At 47.3% G+C, this 25,126-nt stretch overlaps 1 protein-coding gene across 2 annotated transcripts in view; it reads left to right on the top strand.

Moving 5' to 3' along the window:
* The window catches only part of MAML3 (mastermind like transcriptional coactivator 3), a 156,970-nt gene extending 133,661 nt beyond the window's left edge, over nt 1–23,309 (top strand). Inside the window, exons 3-5 of one of the 2 annotated variants that reach the window (XM_058025213.1) lie at nt 17,515–17,739; nt 18,597–18,681; nt 21,323–23,309. In XM_058025213.1, the coding sequence (XP_057881196.1) occupies nt 17,515–17,739; nt 18,597–18,681; nt 21,323–22,314 (1,302 nt within the window). In that variant the 3' untranslated portion in view covers nt 22,315–23,309. Of the gene's footprint in view, nt 1–17,514; nt 17,740–18,593; nt 18,682–21,322 lie in introns of both variants that reach the window. The other variant, XM_058025212.1, reaches the window with a different exon arrangement.
* Nucleotides 23,310–25,126: the final 1,817 nt, after the last annotated feature.

Genomic DNA, 25,126 nt, shown 5'->3' with positions numbered 1-25,126 from the left:
ATTTTTGGGAAGCAAGAACTTTGTTGGTCCCAAAAATACGTCTTGTATGAGAGCGAGACAAACGAGGAACTCTGTGTCCTGGCTTTGTGCTCAGTGTGCATTTCATGCTGAACAGCCCCTTGGGTTTAGCTGGTGAGCACAAAGGAAAATGAACGTTTTTCTGCCATGGGAGGATTTCTGAATGATCAGAGGAAAGAGCACCCCGTGTCCTTTGTAAGCCTAATGAAGGCAGAGCAGCTGAGGGTCCTTCAGTGAATGATGCAGCATCTTCTGGTCCCCGCCTGCACCGAAATAAAAATCGTCAGCCTTGATCCTTTAAAACGCAGGCCAGGTTTTGAGCAAAATGGCTCAGGTTGGAGTCAATTGACAAGTGGCTTCTGCTGTTTAATTCACACCCTGGTAACAACACTTGCATGAATGATATATAGACAGCCACTTTTGTCTCTGAACGTTTGACAGCAATTAGGGCTTCACTCCAGGGCAGAACATCATACTAACACTGGAGTGCTGGAGGAGGAGGTTAGGGTAAAGAAATTAGCCATCTGTCTGGTGGAGACTGTATCCTCCAGGAGGCAGTTGCATGTCAAGAACAGGAAAAATGTTTCCATTCTCATTGTCCCGCACTTCAGTTGTACACAAAGGCATGAAAGGCGCATTCACTCCCAGTTACGCGGAGGTCTGCCACCAGCCGCCCCAACAAACACTGCCTGGCAGTTGCAGCAAGTGGCAGCTGAGAGCTGCCCCCTCTGTGCTGTTTGCAGAGCAACCTGTCAGTCTGGGCTGTCCCATCAGGGAGAGCTGGGAGGCAGGGACGGAGGTGTTCCGCAGGGGAAAGCAGAGCCTGACTGCAAATGAGGAGGCAGAGTGGTTCTGACAGCTTTTCCTTTCCTTTCCTTTCCTTTCCTTTCCTTTCCTTTCCTTTCCTTTCCTTTCCTTTCCTTTCCTTTCCTTTCCTTTCCTTTCCTTTCCTTTCCTTTCCTTTCCTTTCCTTTCCTTTCCTTTCCTTTCCTTTCCTTTCCTTTCCTTTCCTTTCCTTTCCTTTCCTTTCCTTTCCTTTCCTTTCCTTTCCTTTCCTTTCCTTTCCTTTCCTTTCCTTTCCTTTCCTTTCCTTTCCTTTCCTTTTTTTTAAAGAAACCAATCAGCTACAGCATTTTCCTGTCAACAATCTAGTTCTGATAAACACAATGCCCTTGCACAAGTCCCCTAGCTTGATGATTATAAAATTCAAATGTAGGACAATTTTTCTTGCCTGATTTTTAAACGCGTCTGTGAGTCTACAGAGAAAAGCACCTGAGAGAGCAAGGGGCAGCAGAACATGTATTTTCATTGTCTGTATTTGCCAACTTCAGAGGGCAACTTGATTCCAAACTACTGTCATGGTAAAAAAAAACACGACTCACCAGTAAAGCTGCTCTTGTCAGCCTTCCTAATTGTACCTAATTGAAAGCAAACCAGTGGGACACTCCAAGTCAGAACTACAATTTAATAGGAAAATGAAAATAAATGCAAAAGACTTAAGCTGACAGAGTGACCTGACACCCTGTGGGTGAGGGTGTTGGCAGCAGTCCCATTAAATGGTGGCTGCAGCCCTCAAGAAGTGATTGATGGATGTGCCTCTGTTGGAGCGAGGATCCTGTAGAAAGGCCTGGTGTTCCTCTGAATGTCCAGTGGTGGTTCTGTAGCTCTTGTCCTCTGGGAATCCAATAGATAAGGCTGTTTGTGGAGCTCCAAATCTCAGGCTATATCCAGGTAGGGATGTCTGGTTCCTCCCCCTGGGTGGAACATCTCACAATGGGATGGTGCTCCTCTCCCAGAAGCCATGTGAATGAAAGACCACAGGAAAAGGCTGCTTGGGAAAAAACACCCACCACGTTTTTCCTTTGTACAGACTTTGCCTTTCTTCTTTCAGATGTGAAAGATAGAGCTGGCAGAGGATGCCTTCCCTTCCTGCAAATGAGATTTCAATACCTAAAGAAGTTGACAGTGTCCCTCTCTATCTTATGCTCTGACACAGTGGAAGGCTTCAGCTTAGCCCTGGTAGTTATGCCATAATTGTCTGAACTGATCCAGGGGGAAGCTGTGGAAAAGTGACACGTGTCCTTTTTTTTTTTAAATGTCACTCATCCAATTGGCTTTTAAGAAGAGCACTCTCCAGGCCGTCTCTAGAAGGACCTGTCTGCTAATGGGCACATATCACAAACTTCTTGATCACCTCCTCCTCCCAGGCTTTTTATTGTTTGTTAAGGAGCATTGATGTGCTGCAAGATTGTCTCGTTACAGTAATTCCAGTGTGCTGGACTAAAAAGTCCTCATGGGAACTGGGAGATGAGCTAGCTGATCTTCTCCATCACTGCCTTCTGTGATTCTGTCGTTTGTATGTGACACTCCTCTAAACACTGCCCTCAGAGAGCCCTGCTGGCAATACAGGGCTGAAACGCTGGGATTGTGCAAGGAGAGCCTTTCTAGCTCAAAGCAAATCACATAATAGTAGGTGCAGACAGCTTAACCAAAGCAGGGGTTTTGCAGTTTAAGCATGTGGCTCCTGCCAGCACTGAGCCTGGCTGTGCCGTGGCAGAGGTGCCCATAAGGAGGGGCCAGGTGTGTGCCTGGCAGTGTGCAGCACTCAGGTGACACCTGACAAAGGGGAAAAGCAGTTTGCTGAAGGGGGAACACACAGCTGTCAGCTCCCTACAACCACAATGGATTCGTGGCGCTCTGCTGCTCCATCTCACCCTGGCAGATACAAAGAGATGCTTGTGGCACTGCTTGGACCACAGAAAATCCCTCAGTTTTAGCCAAGAATCCTGGTGTCCTTCTCCTGCCTGCTCCTTAACCTATGCTCTTAGTGACATTGCTCAAAGGAAGTGGAAATCACATAGGATATAAAAATTTATTTTTTTCCTTGAGTATTGAGGAAGGCTTTTTTGTCAGTTGATTTGTTTAGGTGCATGCAGAAAAGAAATACAATTCTGGGCTTTAATTTGGAGAAAATGTTTTATCTGAGAATGTAACTAAAGCATGCAGGCACTGTAGCTCCCTGGATCCTGTTGCCTTGCTGGGGCTGGGGCAGTTTGTTGAAATCAGAGGAACTGTCACTGTTGTGTAGGGGTGGAGGTGCCAAGGCATCAGGCACAGTAGTGATTTGTCCAAAATCTGCATTGTGAATATATCAGGCTGCCAAAAACCAGTCTTACAACATCCTCTCCTGTGTAGGATTAATAAAAACGTATCCTGCACACTTCCTTAGAGCTGCATACACCACCTGCCCCCTTTCCACCAGCTAATGACCTGCCTGGAAGCAAAGAAATGTGTCTGTTCTTGGGAGACCAGGTAGCTGTAGGCAAGGTGGCACCCAGGGCTTTTGGCCTGAAAGAAAATGGGTTGATCTAAATAAGATTCTGAAATAAGTTCCTATTTTCCCCCCATAACAACAGCACACAGGACCCTAAGGCCACAGTACTTCCTTACATTGCTATTGACAGAATGCTCTGGATCCCGAGGAGCTCTTCAAAGAGGGACAGCTTGTTTACATTTACTCCTTTTTGATCTTGCTTCATAAGCACACACAGAGCTGTCCTGTCCCTGAGCAAGGAGAGGTGTGCTCTGGCTGACTGGAATTACTTGGACAGTACAGAGCATTCCCAAAGCTGAGATCAAATGCAATCAGCTAGCCATCACTTCAGAAAAAATTTTAAGACGGAGTAAGAAAGCACTTATTAACAGAAAACAGGAGCTGGTTTTGCATCCTGCTTTTTCCTTATCTCAGTAGGAAAAGGTTCTGTGTTGTATTCATGCCTTAGCTGTGGTGAAGTGGAGGGTCCTGATCCTTCTCCAAGACTGAGGCAGCAGGTGAGGTTGTGGCCAAGGTGCCCTGTGCTTGCCCAGAGCTGGAGTGGTGGCTCAGGAGCCGTGGGAGCATTGGGCAAAATGCCACTTAAAAACATCAGGGACAAGGATTTGATGGGATTCTCTGTCTGTTCTGGAATTGGTACCACAACCCACGTGTAGATATTCTTTAAGGAAAAGAAAGCCTATGTTAGATGTGTGTTCTCTTTTATGATTTCTGTCTCTTGAAATGGATCTGACAACTCTTAAAATTTCTGAAAGCTTCGAGGAGGAGGAAGAGATCTCTGTGTGCTTGTTCAGCACTAGTCTCTAGCTCTCTCTCCTCAGGCTTCTCCCCCTGCCATGTACGCATGGGCATGGTATTGGGAACAGGATGCATCAATTCAGCCTTATCCCAGCAGGAGATAGCTGTGGCTATTCTGGGTTCCAGGGTGCACCCAGCACAGTGAAGTGTTTTATTCAGCCTCCTCGCTCGTTTGAAAGGAGGCTGTTGAGCACTCTGACCACCACTGAAGCCCCACTTTTACAGCTGGCCATGAATTTCCAAGCGTGCAGTGATATCTTTAGCTCTGACTCCAGAGATTTCCTGTGGAGCGGCGAGATGCAATCCTGAAAGCTAAATATACTTTCCTGAGCTGATATGCAGCCAGACAAACAGGGGCAGTGTCAACACCAGCCTTTTCCAGTGCTGAAAGGGGTGAATCATTCAGCAGGAGGTGAGGCCTAGTTCAATTAATTAGGCAATTAAGTTTGTTTTGGTATTTTACCAATCTTTGGACCTCTCTGTGTTTCTCTTGTTTGTACACCTCTGGAAAATGCTGTGTGACCATTGCAGAGGAAGGTTTGCACCCTCCAGGCAGACTTTGGCTGCAAAACAGTGTTGTAGGTTTTCACTTGTATAAGGCCACAGCCTTTAAGAAAGTTGAGAAAATACATTTTGAAGCAGTCCAAGTTTAGTGAGGGATAATAACAGTAAAAATCTGGAAATGAGACAGACAACACAGAGCCACTCCACGAGCTTCCTGCACCACTTCCCCAGCAGCTTTTGAAGGCTTGTGCTTCTGCCCTGACCTGCATCTCTGCTGATTTTAGTGCCTAGCCAAAGCAGCTGGAGTTTGCTGCAGGATTGTTTCTGAAATGTTAGGGAGAGGAAGAATGAGGTTTACTTATGCTTGGGGGTTTTTTCCTGAGCATTGTCACCATGCCTTTTTCTGGCAATGGTGTGTTTATATCCCTTAAAAGAGAAACGTCTCATTGTAAGCAGTGAAAACACGCACTACTACCTCAGCTCAGAGTAACAGAATCATTTGGGAGAAAGCCAGCAAACAAAACATGCCACTTACAGTTAAACAAAAATAATACTTCTGGTTGATGAGTATAGGGCAACAATGCACATTGCTGATGTGTTGTGCTTGTTAAAGAGCTGATGTTTTTGCAGTGACAAACTGAACACTGAAGTCTGGTGACTCTGTTACAATTTGGAGATGTCTGGCAAAGTTAGACATGTGTCATCATGCTAAAATCCCAATCCTTTCTGTAGCAAATCCATAGCAGCGTCTTCAGCTGCTTATTTCCCAGAGCTTGTTGGTAGATTTTGGTGAAGCCCAGAAAGATGCCAGCACCAGGATGGATGGTGATTCTGATGGACACCACAGCTGCCAGTCTGGGTGCCAGAGATATCTCAGTCTTACATGTGTTTTCATACATAATATCTAGAAAATCAGGTGTGAGAGGTTGAAATCCAGTGAAAATTCAACAAAATGTTTGCTCCCAAAGGGTGCAGGTCAACATTTTCAGGAGCTACTGTGAGATATCTGAGTGCTTTGATTTTTGGACACTAAGAAGCAGATGAGATTCTTCAGAAACTCACAAAAATTGTGACACTGCTAGTAGTGATGACTGCATCTTTTATTTGAAACATTATGAACTCAGCTTACCAGCTGGAATATAGCACAGGAATCTCACATCACATGGTGTTAGGAGGAATATTTGGTTAACAAGTTTGCTAATGGAGCAACAGTACTGCTAAAAAGTGACCCAGACCTGTTAAACCTGTCTGAAGTAAGAATTGTGATTCATTTAGGTGTTTCCTACTAGGTACCCAGTCTGTTGCAGTGTTGTAGGTAGTTTTGGAGGAAAAAAAAATTTCAGATGCTAATGACAGAGTTACAGCTAAAACCTAAGGGGAGGTGGAGCTAAACAAAAGAAGGATTCATTAGAGAACAAAAGAAACACTGGAGACTTTGAACCTAGGAGTCTCCCACACATCAGCTAGGTGTACTGCCAATATGCTACAGATGTGTGTTACATCAACACATAAGGTAATGATATGTCTACAAAGGGCTGAATGCATCTGTTTGATATTTTGTGGTGAATTATATTTAAGCAGGTGGGAAGCTGCAGACTCCCCAGTCCCTCCACATATCAGAAATAAGGTATTAAGAGGTCCAAAGCTATCTTGTGCAGTTTTTGTAGACTCTCAGCTGACAGCCACACCATGTGTTGGTAAATTGGACCCCTGCTCTATGATTGGGAAGTACAGCCTGTGGTTTCACAAAGCCACTTTGGCTTTGCGTCATGAAAGGTTTGAGGTATCATGAAAAAATGTAGTAAGGAAATGTGAATGCTCAGCTAGAGGAGGTCACTGACAACCTAGGCACCTGCCAATGTCATTAGCTCCTTTGGATTTTACACTGTAGGGACGTAAAGGAAATGTTCCCTAAAAATAGCCACCTAACTTACAAAAATGAGTCAGCCAAACCTTCCTTCAGCTGAGCTGCAGCTGCCTGAGCATTCTGAGCAGTGGTAATAGCTGCATTATGGATGCTTTTTCCTTTTCTCAGGAGACTCAACTTTACAAAGGATAAAGAATGATGGATGGGAGATCTGCCCTGTTTTCAGTTAAATAATTTCCAATATCACCTAAGAGGGAGCAGAGAGATTCTGTCATTCCATCAGCATTTTAGATTTTCGCAGAGCCTGGCCTTGGTTTGGTGACTGGGATTTGAGTCACCAGTGCTCTGCCACTTACTGGGGTTTTTTTCAGATACACAAACAGCTTTGCATTGGGACCCTGAGACACAGTCAAATTCACAGTGATAGCAGGTTGTATTAATGAAGGGCATCATTCTTTGCAAACAGTGGTGTTTTTAATTAATAACTCCAGCAGGACTTTTCTGGGATTTGCATTTTTCTATTCCACTTCCTTTTTAAGTTACTGAGATAATGAAATTACAAGGATGAAAGTGGGGGCAGGGGGATCGCAACTCAAAGTCTGGAAAATAATTGCTGCATTTTTTTCTAAAGAAAGACTGTAGTCTTCATTCCGTTAGTGATAGCTCAAACAAGGCACCAGAGTTGACTGGCAACTGCACCAATTAGCAATGCTGCTGTTGGTTTGTGAATTGCATGTGAAATGTAGAATTTGTCCAGAAGTACTAATGCAAATTGCCCAACAAAAATGTGCCTCTGTGTCAAGTCTTTTCACTTGTTCTGACACACTGATGTCTCCCCAGATTTCTCTGATCGGCAGATCCCTCTCTCAGCTGACAGCTACCAGAGCTCATAAAGTAATGAAAATATTTCTTATTGCCATTAGCTGGGTCTTTTCAGGGAGGACTCCAAGCCAGCTCCAGCTACTTGCTATACAACATCATTCTGACTTTTATTTATAGCCTATTGGACTTCACATTCTCAGACTTAAATGTTAAAAGCCCAGTAAATGCCTAAGATTTTACCTGCACAGAAGTTCAAAGACCTGGTCATCTGCCACAACAGTAATTTGGTCACTTTGCATGTGTTCAGCATCCCCTGTTATTGTACATGGTGATAACCTTTGTACAGCACTGGAGGGGGCTGAGCTGCAATTGCCATGGGAACTGTAACTTAACATTTCCTGGCTTTTCCAGCACATGATAGCTCATCCTTATATTGTGTTCTTTAAGAGAAGAAGTAGTGAAGCAAGGGCACAGTGAAATAATGGTATTTTCACACCTACAGAATGTAAAATAGTGTGTTTAGCTGTATGCAGATTTAAGTTGGATTTGTTACACTATTTATTGCACCTCTAAGCTGTAGTCCCAGTTTAGGAGTCTCATTGTTCTGGGCCCTCTGCAGATGCAGGATGTAAATATGTTTCCTTCCCCACAAATACTTCTAACCTAAGAGCAAGATAAGAGATAATGCAGGCAGACAAACACACCAGGGAGTACAAGGAAACAGAAGGCTTCTGGACATCATGGAGACAGAAACTTCTACAAATGTAACTATTGTGGGGCACGGTTCAGGGTCAGATTTGGATGGTTTGGAGACCCTCCTCCCCAGAATGACATCCAGCAGGGAGGAAAGCACGAAGGCACTTGTAGCTAAAATGTAACTTGTGGAAAAGAGTGGGTTGTGATGGGGTGACAGAAAGTCTCAGCAGTGAGAGAGAGATGATGTGTGAGGCGGCATATGCTGCAGCTGGGTTTGAGAGCAAGGGAGGGTGTGGAAATCCAGAGTAAAGGGAATCACAGAGAGGGCCACAAGGAGAGAGATAGCACAGGCAGGATGACAGGCTATGATAGCATAGCAGGACAGCAGAACCTGGGCAGTCACCAAGTAGGGTAGGATTGCAAGTGCCAGGGTGTGAGACAGCAGGGGCCTGGCTGCAGTGGCACTGCACAGAGCATGGGGGCACAGGTAACAGCCAGGCCAGGCACTGAGTGACAGCCAGGCCATGGGGACTGAAGGACAGGAAGGACAGCAGGCCTAGGGAGTAAATGAGAGCCTACTTTGAGCTTGAGCTGACAGATATCCACAAGATAATCCCAGAGGCAGGGCATGAATTTAGCTGAAACAGACGGAAAGTGGCCAGGGACAGAGAGGCAGGTGGGTGAGTCACTGGTGCAGAGAAGGTTCCTGAATGTGCACAGGGAGAACTCAGTCTGAGACACGAGGGACAAGGAAAGGAGACAAGGAAGGAGGACACAGAGGCAAAGAACAGCAGCAGGTGGGAGGGTGAGCAGTGAGAAACTAGTCTGAGTAACCCTGAGCAAGCAAAGGGACCACTGATGAGGTCACCTCTTGTGTGGGCAGGAGCAGGGAGCTGGGCAGGATTGGACATGGGGGTAGAGGGAGATCATGTCTTGCTTTAAGTCTCCTATGGGAGAGATCAGCACAAACCTGTGCAAAGTCCAGTGAAGGCAGGGCTTCAGAAGTGAGTCCAAGGCTGCAAAAAGGCAGGGTTGTGCTGGGAGGACTAGTTAAGCTGGCAAAGATAAGTGGGCATTAGGAAGATGGTAGTATAGAAGGAGGCGAAAAAAGCATTCATGTTGCGGAGGGAGGAAAAAAAAAGAGGAAATGTAAGGTTTAAGAGGTATCAAGGCCATCTAGAAAGACTCAGACAGCATTAATAAGGGCTTGGTCAGCAAAGCAAGCTGTGCCTTAGAGACCTGGAAGTCTAGGGATAAAGTCAGTTCTTCTAAAACTTGAACTGAGTTAGGCCTTGCAAAGGAATTTAATTCAATGGTGAGATTTTCCTTACTTGTATAAATAGAGGGAGCCATACATATTGAGGTTAAAGACCTTAAAGACAAGCTAGGCATAGCCCAAATCAGAATGCCTTATTCAGTTTTCAGTAAGGCTAAGATGACTGTGTCAAAGTAAAGGCCAGGTGGCTAATGGAAACACAAAAACAACATCCAAGAGGGAGGAAAAATCAAAAGAGTTTGAAGTGCTGGAACCAGGTGGTCTGGGCTGCTTGGATTCAAGGGCGTTAAAAGAACTAGCTAATGAAACCTACACCTGGTTGTGCCATCCCAACCAGCCTGGTTTATCAGCAGTTAGCTCAGTAAAACCACAGCAAAGGTCCTGTTGCTTTGCCAGGCAGCTGGACCGCTTCCCTTGGGCCTGCCAGCTCCCTTATGGAAATATTTGGCTCTGGATTTGAGATGGAAGTCCCACCTCCAGAGGGGCTGCACAGACAAGCACATGCAAACAAGGCAAGGGAGTTATTCCAGCTCTTTGCAGTCACTGTCAGCCCCGAGGAAGATGATGGAATTTATGCATGAATAGGTACAGATGAACATTCTTCATAAGCACCAATGCCTTTATCATAATCTGCTGAACGCCACCAGGGCTCTGAGTCACTGTGTACCCATTTGCCTTTCTTTTTGCCTTTTGCCATTTTTCTGTGGATATTTCTTTTTTTGCCTTGGCAGAAGCAACGCCATGGGGGTGAGTGCAGCTTCTACCCGATTTCTGAGGTAAGGTGCCTTCTGCACAGGGGAAGGAGAGCATATGGCCCACAGCGTGTTTATTTCTCAGCCAGGATTCTTTCAGGCTTGGCAAATTACACACTGCTTGCTGAGGAGCAACACAAGAGCCAAGTTCAAATTTCTAAAAATGAAAGATTTAATTCATCACAGCACAGAGAAAATGATCTGAAAAACACCTGTAAGTGTGAAAAAATACCTTTTGTTTATGCTCAAACAAAACAACTAAGAGGAAGTTTAAAAAAAATTCAGCTAGAGTAAAAAAAAATCTCTGCAGTCATCCACAGGAGACTTGAGGCAGCTTCTGCTAGGCATGAGCTAGAGCCAGGCTCCTCAAAATACCTCAACAAGCAGGGAGCTCCACGGGTCCAAGGGGATAATGTGGTACAGGCTCAGGCCATTAGAAGGAAAGGGGCTGCCTGATAATGCAGAATGTTAACTTCTAGAGAGCTCCATTAGAGAGCATCTTTTTCTTACACTTTTGCTTTTCCCAAGCCCCTTATTTTTCCCTGTGTGTGCTTAGAAGCTTTTCTTTCTCTTACATCATTTATTTTTATTGTGCCATTTTCCCTCTCTTCCCCCTTTTCATTGGCCCTGTGTGTTTGTTTAAACCATTTGCCTGCTTTCATCTTCCATTTTTCTTCTCTCCCTCTTTCTAGGAGCTCTCTAGCTGTGATTATCCTTACAATTCACATTAGCTTTCCTCCCTCCTGCTCCAGGATGGGCTTGAAGGAGGCATTGATTAAAGCTAAAACCTGCAGCAGGAAAATTTCTATCAGGCACCAGCTTCAGGGTCCAGTGGCTTCCATGAGCTCAGCTCTCACTTTTAGTTTTTCTCCAGGATCAGTTTCAAAGTCTCAGGAAATCTACAAGGACAGGGCTGAGCTGGCACTGAAATGGCAAGCCACAGCTCCTCTTGAGGGCTGAACTGTATCCTTGGAAGCCCTCAGCCCTGGGAGAAGGCAGCAGGGATGTGGCATGGAAAAGCTTTGGCACGGGCCAGGTTTTCACCTCCCTTTCCCTGCCTTTTGCTCCCTGAAGATTCCCTCTTGCTTTCGGAGCGCTAGACCACACTGCGGAATGCCATGGTGGCACAGCTTCACACAGCACTCCTTGAGTGGAGTAATTACAGCCTTCACAATATGCCTAAAATGTAAGGTTGGGCACTTCAGTGTTTCTTCAAATCCTTGCCCTCTTCCCTGCCACCAGCCTTGCCTGAAGGCCAGTGCTCCTTTCTTTTTTATTTTCCTTTTTTTAAAGATATGGATGTAAAGAGGGTGTTTTGGTTTGAATTTAGGCTGATCCACTTTTTCTTCTTTCCTCTTAAAAATAATAATACCAATTAAAACTGCAATTGCAAGGAAAATAGTTATTTGAGATAACTGAATACTTTTCAGTGCACAAACCCACCCATTATATCCTTACACTCCATACCATGGTCTTATGGTGTGCTGGTGAAACTGGGGGTAAACAAAACTGGTTTCCCCTGCAAAGGGGAAGAAGGGAGAGATCACCAGAGCTGTTATTTGCAAAAGAGAAAATGAAGCTGGTTTTATTGAGCTGGTTGAAGTTTAGTGGCGTTCTGTTGAAATACCACATTCCTGAATCCGTCATTCCCGAATCCCTCAGGGGTTTGTGGAGTGGAACCCCTGGGCTGGAGCAGAAGGGGGTGTGTGGGGAGGTGCCAGCAAAGCCCCCTCTCCTCACAGGCTTTGAGAAGAACTTCTGCTGGCCTTCAGCTCTTAAAAAGTATTACAAAAACAGCTGCCCCTTTTAGAGCCCTTTGTTTCCTACTTCATCACCAGAAATGGAGATACTGGAAAATTCCTGGAAGAAAACAAAAATACACCAAAGTCTGACAGATCCTGTGTGTTCTGTGGGCAGAACAAACTGTATGGAAAACACAGGGAGGAGAGATGCAGGTGAAGAGAGGTGAAAGGAAAACAAATCAGCTGCACGCAGAGGTCTGGTGTCAAACAGAGGGATCTTGTTTGCTCAGATACTGCATGAAAGACCATGGCAACCGGGGGCCTGGGGGGAGGAGAGGTCTGCAGCCCCTCCCTGAGGCTGGGTGACAGAGGAAATGGGTGAAGCAATCCGCTCTGCTGAGCCTGCTGCTGGAGCTGGAGCTGTGAGCCAGCGGATTCCATCCCTTCCTCCTAATCACTGCTTTTTCTGAGGCAAAAAGCACCCCCAGAAGTCTGAAATTAATGGATTTGTAATTTCCTTAGTCTGTCAGATGGTGCCATTCTGAGAAAGGTGGCTTTGCTGTGGGCAGTCTGATTTAGAGAGAGGATTAAGATCCCTGCGAGACGCAATAAGTCACAACATTACATTACAAAGAATCCAATAGAAATATTTCTGAGGGAGTACAGGAATGTGTTTCAGGCTGCTCTGAAAACACTGGCCAGAGATGATGTTTCACTGTGACCCAGTGTATGGAAATGGAGTCATATTTTTGATCCCAGTAATAGGCTGGAGATTCCCCTGGTTAACAGAGAGCCACGCACAGACACAGAGATATGCAGGCAGTGCCTGTGTCCCCAGCAGCAGCCCAGGGCTGTGCAGAGCAGGGCTGTTCATCAGCTCTGCACATCACCTTGAGCATCACACCCATCCCACTGCACTGCTGCTGTGTTTATCCACAAGGGCGTGCACTCTTCAAATGGTGGAAATCTGCCATTTCTGATAGGTAACAGAATCAGAGGGTAAAAATGTGATTCTTCTTTCTGATTTGAATCTGTCTTCAGCTTCCAGCCCTTGTATCTGGTTTTGCCTTCTTCGCTGGATAAAAGAGCTCTTTAAGGAATTTCTTCCCTCATGAAGGTGTTTTTATCCACCATGGTCAAAAGCATCTGTCCGTTCTTTTTGTGGTAAGCTAAATGGATTGAGCTCTTTAAGTCACTCGCTGGCAGGCATTTTCTGCCGCAAATCATTTTTTTGTCTATTTTTTCTGCTCTGACTCTAAAATGTAGATGTCTGATTGCATACATTTTTCAAGTGTCATTCTTCTGATGCAGTGTGCAGGATAAGCTACCTCCTGGCTTCTATTTGCTTTTTATATTCAATATCCATTCGCTCACATGACACAGAACAGCACAGAAAATTATGTTTGTTTGTCTGTTTTACACATTCCCAACCCTGCTCTCCAGTCTATGTCTCTTGCAGCTTGTTGGGCAGTGCTTTGCTCAGAGATGTGGAAAGCCCATCCTCTGTTGATTCCTGCCAGTTCCTGCCTGGAACAGCCCCCTTTTCCCTGAGGTGCCACTTTGGCCCCCTGGCCTTCAGCAGGAGCAGAGCTGGCTCTTCCAAATACACCAGTCTGTGCACAGAGGGATGGACAATGGGCAGGCCTGGGTGTCCCCACCTGGCTCCTGGGGCTTCAGCTGGTGGTCGTTCTGCTTGTTCTGCAAGGAAATTGCGTGATTGCTTTTGGCTGCAGTTGGGGGATTGAATGACATGTGCAAGGAATAAATCACTGCATGATAAGGAAGAGACACGAAAGATTTGAGACAAAGAAGAAAATCTCGTTTCCACTTCCCTTTGTTATCATTTTACTGTGCATAACTGTACATATCACACATATGTTACTCTGAGCTCCTGCAGAGTATTCCATCACTCCAGCAGAGCCCTGGAAATTCACTGGGAGGACACAGGATTTATCTTCCTGCTGCTTAACTAAGGATTGGCTTATCCACAGGGGGCAACTCCTGTGGAGGCATTAAGTGAGCAGTCAGATCCCTGCACAAGTTCATCTTGCCCTGCACCTGTCCAAACCTACAGGCCTGTCCAAGTGTGCTGTGCTGACCATTTGGAAATGCTGGCCATTTGGTCACATTCCAGCTCTGAGAACAGGCAGCTCTTTGGCTCCTTCAATCCCTGCTTTTGTTCCCAGGGGCCAAGCTCTTAATTCTGTCCTGGGCTGCCTTAAAAGTGGGCAGCTGAGGCTGCAGGGGCAGGAGGGCTGCCAGAGGCTGATGCAGGGCCTGAACCTGCTCTGTGTCACAGCTGAGGCCCTTGGCACCATTGTCCCTTTATGTTAGCAGCCCTTGGCCTCACCTGTGCCTGGGCGAGGGCCCAGCAGTGAGCTGCAGCACCGCTGCTCCCCGCTGGAACGCCTGTGACTCTGCTGAGCCACGGCGAGCAGGAGAGAGCTGTCTGCAGCCTGAGAGCAGCACACAGCGGCTTTGCGCGGCGTTAAACAGAACCAGAGCGACAAGTGAGAAATCACATTGTACCACTTTCCCAGATAGCATGAGCTGAGAACACAACCTGTGTTTCCCCTTCCAGGGCATCTTGTCACTGTCCTCAGGGACCAGCTGCCCACAGAGCAGCCTGGGCACAGGGCAGGAGCTGAGCAGTGCCCTTGCTGCTGCAGATCCCTGGAGCTGCAGGATGAGCCAAGCTGTGTGCATGGGCACACCAGAGGGGTGAGATGCAGCCACAGGCTGGGGGCTGATGGGGGTGTCTGGAGTGCAGCAAGAGGCAGCAGTGCTGGTTGGTGGAGAAAGGAAAAGGCAGAGGGTGTAGGAAGGAGAAAGGGATAGCGAGGAATGAGGAGGAGGAGCAGGAAGGCTCAGGGTGCAGTAGGAGGATGAGGGAACAGTCAGGCAGAGCAGGAGCAAAGAGGGCTGTCAGTGAAGCTTGCATTAGTTTGGGTTTTAAGCTCTGTAAGTGTGAAGGTGCTGCACTCAGCCTGAGTTGTTTGACTCGGTGTTCAGGCCCTGTGTGAGGCTGCGTCTGGGTCTGGAGCTGCCGTGGCTTGCAGGAGGCAGCCCTGTGGAGCCCAGTGCTGCTCCCTCCGTGCCCAGCTCCTGCCACACTGCCAGGTGCCATCTCCCCTTGGAGCACAACAGCAGCAGTGCCAGCTGCAGGGCTACAGCTCTGGGGACAGAGCTCTGCTCCAGGGGCTGGGGAGCATTTTCCTGCAGACACTCTTTGCCTGGGCTGTGCTCTTACTTACAGGACACACAACGCAGAGCTGCTCCCAGTGATCTCAGAAGGGCCCTTCAGCATCAGTTGGGAAGAGTTTTTGCCAAGAACAAAAAGGAAAGGAGAAGAAATGTTCTAGGCAGGAGGGTAGTCTAGATGAAGGACTGGCTTTAAGAGCAACAGGAAGTTTTGTACCTTGAAACATGATGTACCTTGAAATGACTGAACACACAACACTGGAAGTGACACCTGTGTTCTAATCTTCTATTTCCTTCAGCTGCTGCACAGTTCACCGGGCCCACGTCAGCTGGTGGGGCTCCTTTCAAAACTGTCTTCCTTTTAACCTCCAGCATTAATTTATAACATAATTCATCAGAGAATGGAGTGCTTTCTGTGTGGAGTGAGCTGTCCCTCAGCTGTACCTGTGTGTGCATTGGGAGCCAGGACAGGAGCTCTGTAGGAAGGTTTGTTTTTAGGCAATTCAGAGAGGACTTGGGCTGCAGCCCCAAAGGCAGCTGAGCACTGAAGCTCGCAGAGGAAGCTCCAAGGGATGTCACAGCATGCCCCTCGGCTCCGGGGGCTTCCCCCTCCTTTTTCTTCACCTTGTGGTGGCTGCAGCAAAGGCTCCATTATTTGGCAGCATGGCCTTGCTTTTGTCTATAAATGGAAGCAGTTGGCCATGATCCCAGTATAACACAGGATAGTCCTGTGCACCAGTTATGCAACTGGGAGCTTGATGACTTCATCAGAAGCTGGGGGAGGGCCAGGGGTGGTAGGAAAAGGCTTTTGCCATCAGCTCTGCTGGAGACAGCCAATAAATGTGTGTGTTCCCCCAAAGCAAAGCAAGCAGGAGCTCAGCGACAGGGGTGGGTTTGATGAAGGGTTTGGTGCAGGAGCAGCCGAGGGATCCTCAGTGATTCCTGGACCCCAGCTTGGGGCAGACCCAGCCACTGCTGCAGCCCTGGCCTTAGGGTGCTGCAGGGACCGTGCAGGACCGGGCTGTAAAATGCAAAGTGGGTGATGTGACTGGGGGAGAAGTAGAAAGAGGAACAGGGAGAGAACTTTCAAGCCAATATAGATGTTAAAAGGGAAAAACCTAAATGTTGGAGAGCTGCCTTTCAGCAGAGCCCTTCAGGGAGTATCTGTGAAAAGTAGAGATGTGGACAAATTGTATTTGTTATTTCCGTGGGAGAGTCCTTAAAAACCCGACCCTCATGCAGAAAGGCTGACCCTCATTTCCCAAGGTACACTCCAGCATTGAACTTAACCCTTTCCCTGAGTGGGTGGCGTGGGTGCTGCAAGATGCCCTTTCTGTACACCCAGATCACACAGTGATGGCAGAACTCAAAAGCCAGCGAGGCAGGTGAATCCGGACCTCACCCTGGCAGGCCTTGCACAGAGGATGCTAAAGCGATACTGGTCCTTTCCATCGAGTTGGTGGCTTTGAATAAGTACCTGCCGTCTCTATTCATCGGTTAAAGAGGTTCTACGGGCTCTTATCACCCGAGATAGGGACCGGGCCCGCAGTTTGCAAACACGGCATCGAGAGCGGCGCGGTGCGAGCCGGGCCCCCAGCGAGCGCTGGCGGTGAGGCCGGTTTGCCCGGGACAGCCGGCCTGGGGCAGGGGGGTTCGGAGAGTCCCGGGAATGCTCCGGAGGCCGGCAGCGAGTCCCGGGAACGCTGCCGAGGCCCCGGGAAGCGGCGGCACCGCTCGGCTCCACTCGGGCCGGGCCGCGGGTCAGCAGCGCCACCTGCCGGCAGCGCCGGGACACCGCTCCGTTTTCCTTCCTTTTCCTTCCTTTTCCTTCCTTCCTTCCCTCCCTCCCTCCCTTCGGGACGTGCATGGGATTTCCCTCCCTCCTGACCTTTCCTCAGTGCTTTTCCCAGCACTAAAAGGCAGCAAATTGGATTCAGAACACGAAGAGAGAGTGGGGTGTGTGCAGGGAAGGCGCTTGCCCTGATTCCTCCCAGCCACACACACTGGTGCAGTGCTGCAGGATGGAAATCTTGAATAAAGACATAAAGGAGTTAAATCCTGAGGTTCTGGAGAGGAATTAGTGCTGCCAGCTCCCACTGTTCATTTGTGTGTGCCCAACACCTTGGCTCCTCAATCCAGGGGGCCATGGTAAATTGTTATGTTAAATGAAGAGAGGGAAACGGAAAGGAAGAGAAAATATAACATTCTACTTGAGAAAGGAGAAAAAGTTTAGAAAAACGTTGCTCTGAAGCAGGGAAAAAACTTAGCTCACAAATTCATTGTTTCACTAGCAATTAATTATAAAATGCTCCTTCTTTACTTGAGGGGCTTTGAATTCCAGGAGAAAAGGGGAACCTATTCCCTGTGGGGAGCAGTCCATGGCTTGTTCTCCAAGCTCCAGGCTTCACACACAGCCTGTGTGCCACCTCAGCCTGGAGAGCTGCATTCCCTGCCTGTGCAGCAGCCAGTAATGAGGCATTCCCTGTCTCTGTCTCTGTGCACAGGAGCACCAGGCGGGAGTGCCGCGGCCCCTGCAGCCGGCGGGCTCCAGCAGCATGGGCACAGGCTCCAGCCCCGGGGGACACTTCCTGGGCAGCCAGCCCCAGGCAGCCCTCATGAAGCAGATGCTGATGGAGCAGAGGGCGCAGCTCCACGTGATGGAGCAGCAGAAGCAGCAGTTTCTCCGGGAGCAGAGACAGCAGCAGCAGCAGCAGATCCTGGCGGAGCAGGTACAGTATCCATCTGACTCCAGTGCATCTGGCACCAGCTCTTCCTTCTAGATTTGGGAATTATCTCTGTGGGTCCTGTCAGGGTATTTCAGCAATGCTTGTCAAAGAAGAGGTAACAATCAGCCCTACCATTAGCTTGGCAAATATTACCCGTTTTTCCAATAGTCACGTTGGATTTTAGGCACTGGAAAAGTTAGCTCTTAACCTGGCATCTAGTGGTGCACTTAGTCCAGCAGAGGCAGACTCAGCTGCAGTTACAGTCACAGGTCCTCTCTCCTGCATTTGGCAGTCACCACTCCCCAAATATCATTCACTGAAGCACAAGAGGAAATGTGCCTTAGTAATCCCTTTCTGTTTTGGCTCAGGAATGCTCCAAGGCTGCAGTGCTTGGGTCAGGATGCAGTAATGCTTGCAGCTGAGTGTTAAAAGTGCAGACATGGAGCAAAGCCTTGCACCAGGAGCACAAGCCTCTAGACCTTGGCAGGGCTGAGGGAAAGAAGGTGTGTGTGTGGCTACCGCTGCCCTTAGACCTAGATGGGCAAAGTTAGTTCATATCCCTCCCTCTCCTTTCTGCCTGAAGACAGTTCAGCTCGTGCTGTAGAGGTCAGGGTGAAGTGGCTGTAAGCAAGGAGTGATGATGATGTTGGCCTCAGTGCATGTTCCTTTTTGAGCCAAAAAGAGTCTGAGTGCTGAGGAGCCCAGGTGCTCTGAGGAGGACTCCAGATGACTCTGCCTGTCTCTCCAGAACACCTCACCAAATAAGAACCACTGCAGGTTCTGCAGTTTTACCACCAGCCTGTTAATTAATTAATCATCTCTTCCTCTTCTGCTTTGTTTCTGTCTTTCATTTTCAGCAGATGCAGCAGCAGTCACATTTGCCTCGGCAGCATCTGCATCAGCAGCGAAGCCCATATCCAGTGCAACAGGTCAACCAATTCCAAGGTAAAAGTCCAGCTGTTTTTCCTGTTTTAGAGTCAATGCCCTAAAGGTAGCAAATGTGTGAAGGCTTGTGCAGTTTGTGACTACCAGGTTTAAAGCAGTGTGCCAGAAGAGGAATACAGGCTGTTGCACACACCACATATTTTACTAAAGACAAATGCCCAAGTCTGCATATTCAGTTAAGTTTGTATTTTCCTTTCTGCTCTCTTCAGTGAAAACTGCTTGCTTTTTCTTTTTTTTTTCCCCTTTTTTCCCCCCCTTTTTTTAAATGACATTTGTTTTGCCTCTTTAACATCCAGATGTCATGGATACATTCATAGATTTATCTTGTTGACCTCTATTCTTAAGAGTTTTTTTCCTGGTAGCATTTCTGAGTGTATCTTGGTTTTGCCCCTCCTTCATTCCCCACTTTATCTAATTCAACGAGCAGAGAATTTAGGAGAGGTCATCCTTATCCAGAGAAGGGACTGATAAATGTCAGGTGTGGGAAACACAGTAAAATATATGAGATGTAAATAGAAGGTTTTTTAAATGATCTCAAAAAAAGCACAAGTATTATTTTGATGTGCTCCTAGGTAACTGAAGGATGTAAGTGCACTCATTTTGGCTTAGGAAAAGAAGTTCATTCTGAGCTTTTTAGGTGAAAAGCATCAGCTGAAGTCTTCACTAACCATGATTTCTATATAGACATGTAATGAACACACACTTGTGCTGTATATTCATGGTAATACCATGTAGATGCAACAGAAAACAAGGGAGGCAGTTCTGGACATTCCACATTGCCATTCTGGTTCCCAGGATGTGAACAGGCAGCCACATCTTCTGCTGGCATATATCAGGGTTGCCTCTTCTAATCACATCCTTATTTTTATCTTTGGCACCATAAGTTCTGTATGGAATTACTTTTTTCCCCAATAATTCATTTCTAAAATCAAGAAGTGTGAGTGCACAGCCATCCACTGAGATGCATACATACAATCTCTCTGCATTCATGCTTCTTTGAAACACTGCCTTTGCATGTATTATTTAAAATAAAGAGAGAAGAGTTTAGGCTAATCTGACAGAGCAATGAGTTCATTTTCATAAATGAACTAACTTAAATAGTTCACCATTTCTTCCTTTTTAGTCACATGAATGTAATCCAGTGCAGTAGGTTATGTGTAAATGAGACCAGAAGGTGGCCTAAAACCTTGGCATCTGTTGCAACTCTCATTTAACTACTCCTTGTCTGATCTCCTGTCACTTATGCCACGTACAGTAGTTAACAAAAGTAGTATGTGAGCCTCTTGCTGTTAGTGACTCTTTTGGAGCTTTTCAACTGCCATTCTCAATTAAAAAATAGCTAAAGATGCATTAAGATTTTTACATTATCTGTATCTTAAGCACTTGCTCGAGTCATCATAAAGAGACTTTTTCTAATCATGAAAGGAGCTGATCTAAGTTAAGAAAAATGGGAACCCCAGTGCCAATCATTAAGAAAGCAGTTTAATAGCCTGAATAAAGTAAAAGCTGCCACTACACATGGCCTGTTCCAGTGAGATCCAGATGGTCTCACTTCATGCTACAAAATGTTTCATTTCCAGCTGTGTGCTGGAGCTAAAAGCATCCACCAGAAGCTTGTGGTGCTGCAGAAAATGGAGTTGTAGCCATCCTCTGTTATATAATAGAATTACATGTATAGAAATGGTGCTTCCTTTATCCACCTGTTTCTCATGGAAACCAAGCCAACATCAATAACAGGGACCAGTGTTCTGTTGTCTGCCACTGAGGGACAACCAATAGGAGCTGATTTAAGAACATTCAGATTCTGTTGTACGGTTCTGAACCCTTAAGCAATGATTTCATATTTACACCTGGCATTTAATAATTTGGGCCTGCAGAAGTTGTGTGCCTCAGACACTCTGAGCTTCACCTGCCGAGTGTTGTATTTCGTCAGTGACTCAAATCTGCAGAATCTGACTATTTAGTTAGTGACTCCGACTGGTGTATTTGGTAGTGACTCAAATCCACAATGGACCCATGGTGTAATCTGAGCTCCAGGTAACTGTCTTTATTTAAAGATAGTAAATATAGAAGCATATTGGCTTCCCAGAAATCAATAGCTCTCCCCTACCTCTGAAAGTAAGACACAAGCATGGTTAAGTTATCTGTCATGGTGTGGAATTTAACAAGGCTAGGATCTTCTGGTTTCCCATCACTGGCCTAAGGTGAAGTAAAATGTGCTTATAGTATTGATTCACTAATACACTCTCCCTGCTTTAAATGTCCACAAAAACCCGATTTTTCTTCTTTCCATAGAATTAGGCAGTAGCTATGCTATAGAAAATCCATTCATTAATGCCTCCTGAGCTATTAAAAGAATTGATTGGCCTTCTGAGACTGACATTTCCATTTTCAAGGCTTAGTTTTGAACGACAATGGAGATATTTAAAGGAAAGCTTCAAATGGTAAAGTGAAGTTCAGCTGCTTCAAAGAAGACCAGTGGAAGTTTTTCCGTTTGCTTACTAGAAGCTGAATTAGGTGTAGCTGAAGAAGATAAGTGCTGCTGAGGATGCTCCTACAGATTGTCTCTTATGCAAAAGTGCGTTAATTAAGTTTTGTAGGTCTGTGGGCTTTTCCTTACCTTCCTCCCTTTTTGGTGCAGGTTCACCCCAGGATATGGTGGCTGTGAGGAACCAGGTTGCCCTGCAGAGCATGAGAACATCCCGAATGATGGCCCAGAACGCGAGCATGATGGCCATGGGTGCCTCCCAGAGCTCCAGCACGCTGCTCACCACAGCAGGCCAGTCGGATATGGGAGTGACTCCTTACAGCAACGCCTCTGCCAGCCAGCCAGGAATGTACAGCATCAGCACGGGCATGAGCCAAATGTTGCAGCACCCAAACCAAAGTGGCATGAACCTGGCGCAGAGCACGGGCCAGGGAGCACGGCAGGCTGCCTCTGGACAAGCAGTGGGAATGGTTGGAAGTTTTGGTCAGAACATGCTGGTGAACTCTGCTCTTCCCCAGCATCAGCAGCAGATGAAAGGACCTGTGGGCCAGGGCTTGCCGAGGCCGCAAGCGCCACGACTTCAGAACCTGATGGGGCCTGTCCCTCAGGGAGCACAGAGCTGGCAGCAGCGAGGCCTGCACGGCGTACCTGGCAGGACTAGTGGCGACATGGGGCCCTTCAGCAACGGCCCCGCGTACGCCATGCCAGCGGGGCAGCCGCGGGTGCCCAAGCAGCACTTCCCTCAGGGCCTCAGCCAGACTGTCATGGACTCGAGCGGCACCGTGAGGGCCGTGAACCCGGCCCTGGGGAGGCCACTGCTGCAGCCCCTGCCCGGGCAGCAGGCAGGCAGCCAGGCCAGGCCCGTGGGGATGCCAGCAATGAGCCAAGGGGTGCCTGCCATGCCGGGCTTCAGCCAGCCCCCAACGCAGCAAATGCCAGCTGGAACCTTTGCTCAGAGCAGCCAAGGCCCGGCCTATGAGAGGAATCCCACTCAGGACATATCTTACAACTACAGTAATGGAGGAGCAGGGGGGTCATTCTCCAGTTTAGCAGAGAGCACAGACCTTGTGGACTCCATTATCAAAAGCGGACCAGGGGATGAGTGGATTCAAGAACTTGATGAGTTGTTTGGAAACCCCCAGTGAATGGGATTGTATAGTCTGGAGCTTTGGTTATGTTTTGTTACGTTTGAACAAGCAAAGAGGAAGTCAGATGTTCTTCCCATCCCTGCATTGTTGGCTTTTGTGTTGGTTTAGGGTTATTTTGGGGTGTTTTTGTTTTTAACTGTGCAAACCGAGCTGATCTGTAGCCAACTTTGGAAGATTCAGGGGACGATGAAAACATCAACATCCCAAAACTGTCACCAAGCAATCCTTGTTGCGTGACAGTGCCCACTGTGTGTGTGTGTGTGTGTGTGTGTGTGTGTGTGTGTGTGTGTGTCAGAATGGAGAAACTGGAAAAGCCAGCTGATGTGTGTGGCTGGGAAGATTCCTTCTCCCCCCACTCAAAACAAGGCTTCATTGCACAGTGGTGAGGGGGGTCCTGGTATGTCCCATCTCTTCTGACTGTGCACATTGCAGCTTCCAGGGAAGCAGAGGGAAGAGCTGGGAGCAAAGCCTGCAGACACTCAGGGGTGATTGCACAGCCCTGGTCAGAAATGGGGCAAGCAGGTCTGGGGCAGCCATGGCCAGGCCGATGGGGCTGGCTGGGCTGTCCTGAGGAAATGCACAACACTCACATGGCAAACCTAAACAGTCACAGGGAGGTCACCGTTTTCACTGCACAGTGATAAACCCCACTGCAAGTGCAGAAGAACATAAATCTGGCAGTGTTGTGAGGGCAGATTGATTGTGTGACTGCTGCTGGGGACAGCCCAGTGCTGGGTTAACTTAATGAACTGCTTAGTCCCCTTGGGACTTGAAATAATGTTTCCCAAGCCAGAGCACTTGGCATGGCCCAGCTGTCTGGGCTGCTGAAGGTACCAAGGGGCATTAGAAGAGCTCCTCACTGGTGTCTCCCTCTGCTTCCTCCCCAGGGTGCTCTCAGTTCCCTCCCTTCCCCTCCTGCTCCTGCAGTGTGAAGCCAGCTGAGCTGGCTGCGCTTTGTTATCAGGCAAGCCACAGAGGGCCAGGCAGGGGAGGAAAAACACACAGGGAGGGTTTGGCACGCAGGAAGACCTTCTCCTCCCCTCTTGAAAAGCCCAGGTTTGGCAGGTAGCACTACCCCACTGTGTCTGGGCTCTCGATGTGATACATTCAGTTTTAAACAGATGTTTGGTCTAATCTCTCTGGTTTGCTGGAATAAAATTCACTGCCGTATTTGAAGAACAGGAGTCAGTGAGGGACTACTGTAAAGAACATTCATGAGTGGGTAAAATAATTGATATTGCAAGCATGGGATCTGCCCCAATAAGGTTTTAGATAATAAGGATGTATCACTGTCTCCACTGTTTGGACCTGTGATGAAGTTGTTATAGATCTCACACAACACTGAAGTCACCAGCCATTCTGAGTGTGTATGGCAGGTTCCCAAACTGCAGTTGGAGGCTGTTTTCTAGAACCTATTACCTCTGTAGTGTTTTCAGCTGAGGGCTCTGTATCAGGTTATGTAGTTGTGCATATAAAAAATGTTAACATGACCCACAGTCCAGAGCTGTAGCACCCTGTGGCCCAGTGCTGGCCTCTGAGAGCCATGAGCTGTGCTCTGCAGCAGTGTGCCAGTGCCAGTCCCAATTCCCCAGCTCCTGGTCACCTCCCTTTGTGCTGTTCTCCCTGGCCACAGCAGTGCCAAGAGTTGAGCCCCTGAGTTCCAGGGAGGCTGAGGGCCTTGGCACTGGGCACTTTCATGTCCTGCCTTTCCCTGTGGAGCACAGACAGGCATCACATTAAAGAGGGAGAGCAGATGAGTCTGATCTCCCCCTTGAGGCTCCCTTTTGAGCAATTTCCCTTGCTGGGCTTGCCTAGTGGGGGGAATCACCTGTTCTGAGTGCTGCGATGCAGCAGGACAAGCTGCATTTTTAATGTGCTAAAGGTGAGCCACCAATACAACCTGCCCTGGCTGCTACATTTTTTAAAATGTCTTTAATCTCATCTCTTTTAGCTGACCCCTTTATAAAATACAGCACAAGGGCCAATCCCAGCTCCTGCTGAGGATGATGAGCATGATTAGCATGCCTGCTGCTTCCGTAGGAGCCAGGCTGGGCCCTGATTCAGTGGAAGGGAGCACCAGGAGAGTTTTTGGTTCATCCTGTGGGTCAGCATCTCCTGGGCAGACTGGAAGGGACAGGCAGACCCTGGGAGCAGCCCACCAGGGCTCACCTCCCAGCACAGAGGGGGAAAGGGGAACAGAAACACACACCCACCACACAGCCGCCAATGCAAGCCCGTGTGCACCGGGGAGATACAGGCCCTGGTGATGAATGGTGGTCAAGGCGAGTCTCTGTTGTCTTTGTAAAGCTTCCTCCAAATACTCCACACTGGCATCAAGTACTAGAGAACAGATTTTATTAGATTCGGGTTGATTGGGTTTTTTTTTTTTTCCTTTCTTACTATGGTGCTGATGTACATGTAATGTTTTAAAAGAAGTCACTTGTAAATATGTTTTTACAATTCTACAGATATCACTGGGTCTACTATCTGTAAAATATATACATATAAATATATATATATAAATATATATATATACTGTTTGTTTAAAATAGAGTATTTTTATTTCATTCCTTGACTCATCCTTACTGCAGTGGTATTGCACTTCAGATGACATCTAATTACTAATTTGTACTGTATCCCTGACAGCAACTTGCTCCATTTTATTCAGATTTTTCTAGTTTTCTGGTTTTACTTTGTACATTAAGCATTGCTTATTTCCTTTTGAGACCTGTACAGAGTCTGAAAACATAGAAAAACACCTGATGTTGCTTTTAAAGAAAAAAAAACAAAAAACAAAAGAAACAAAACA

Source organism: Melospiza georgiana, chromosome 5 (genome assembly GCF_028018845.1).
Source record: "Melospiza georgiana isolate bMelGeo1 chromosome 5, bMelGeo1.pri, whole genome shotgun sequence".
Taxonomy (NCBI): Eukaryota; Metazoa; Chordata; class Aves; order Passeriformes; family Passerellidae; genus Melospiza; species Melospiza georgiana.
This window is presented reverse-complemented; position numbering and strand designations above follow the sequence as displayed.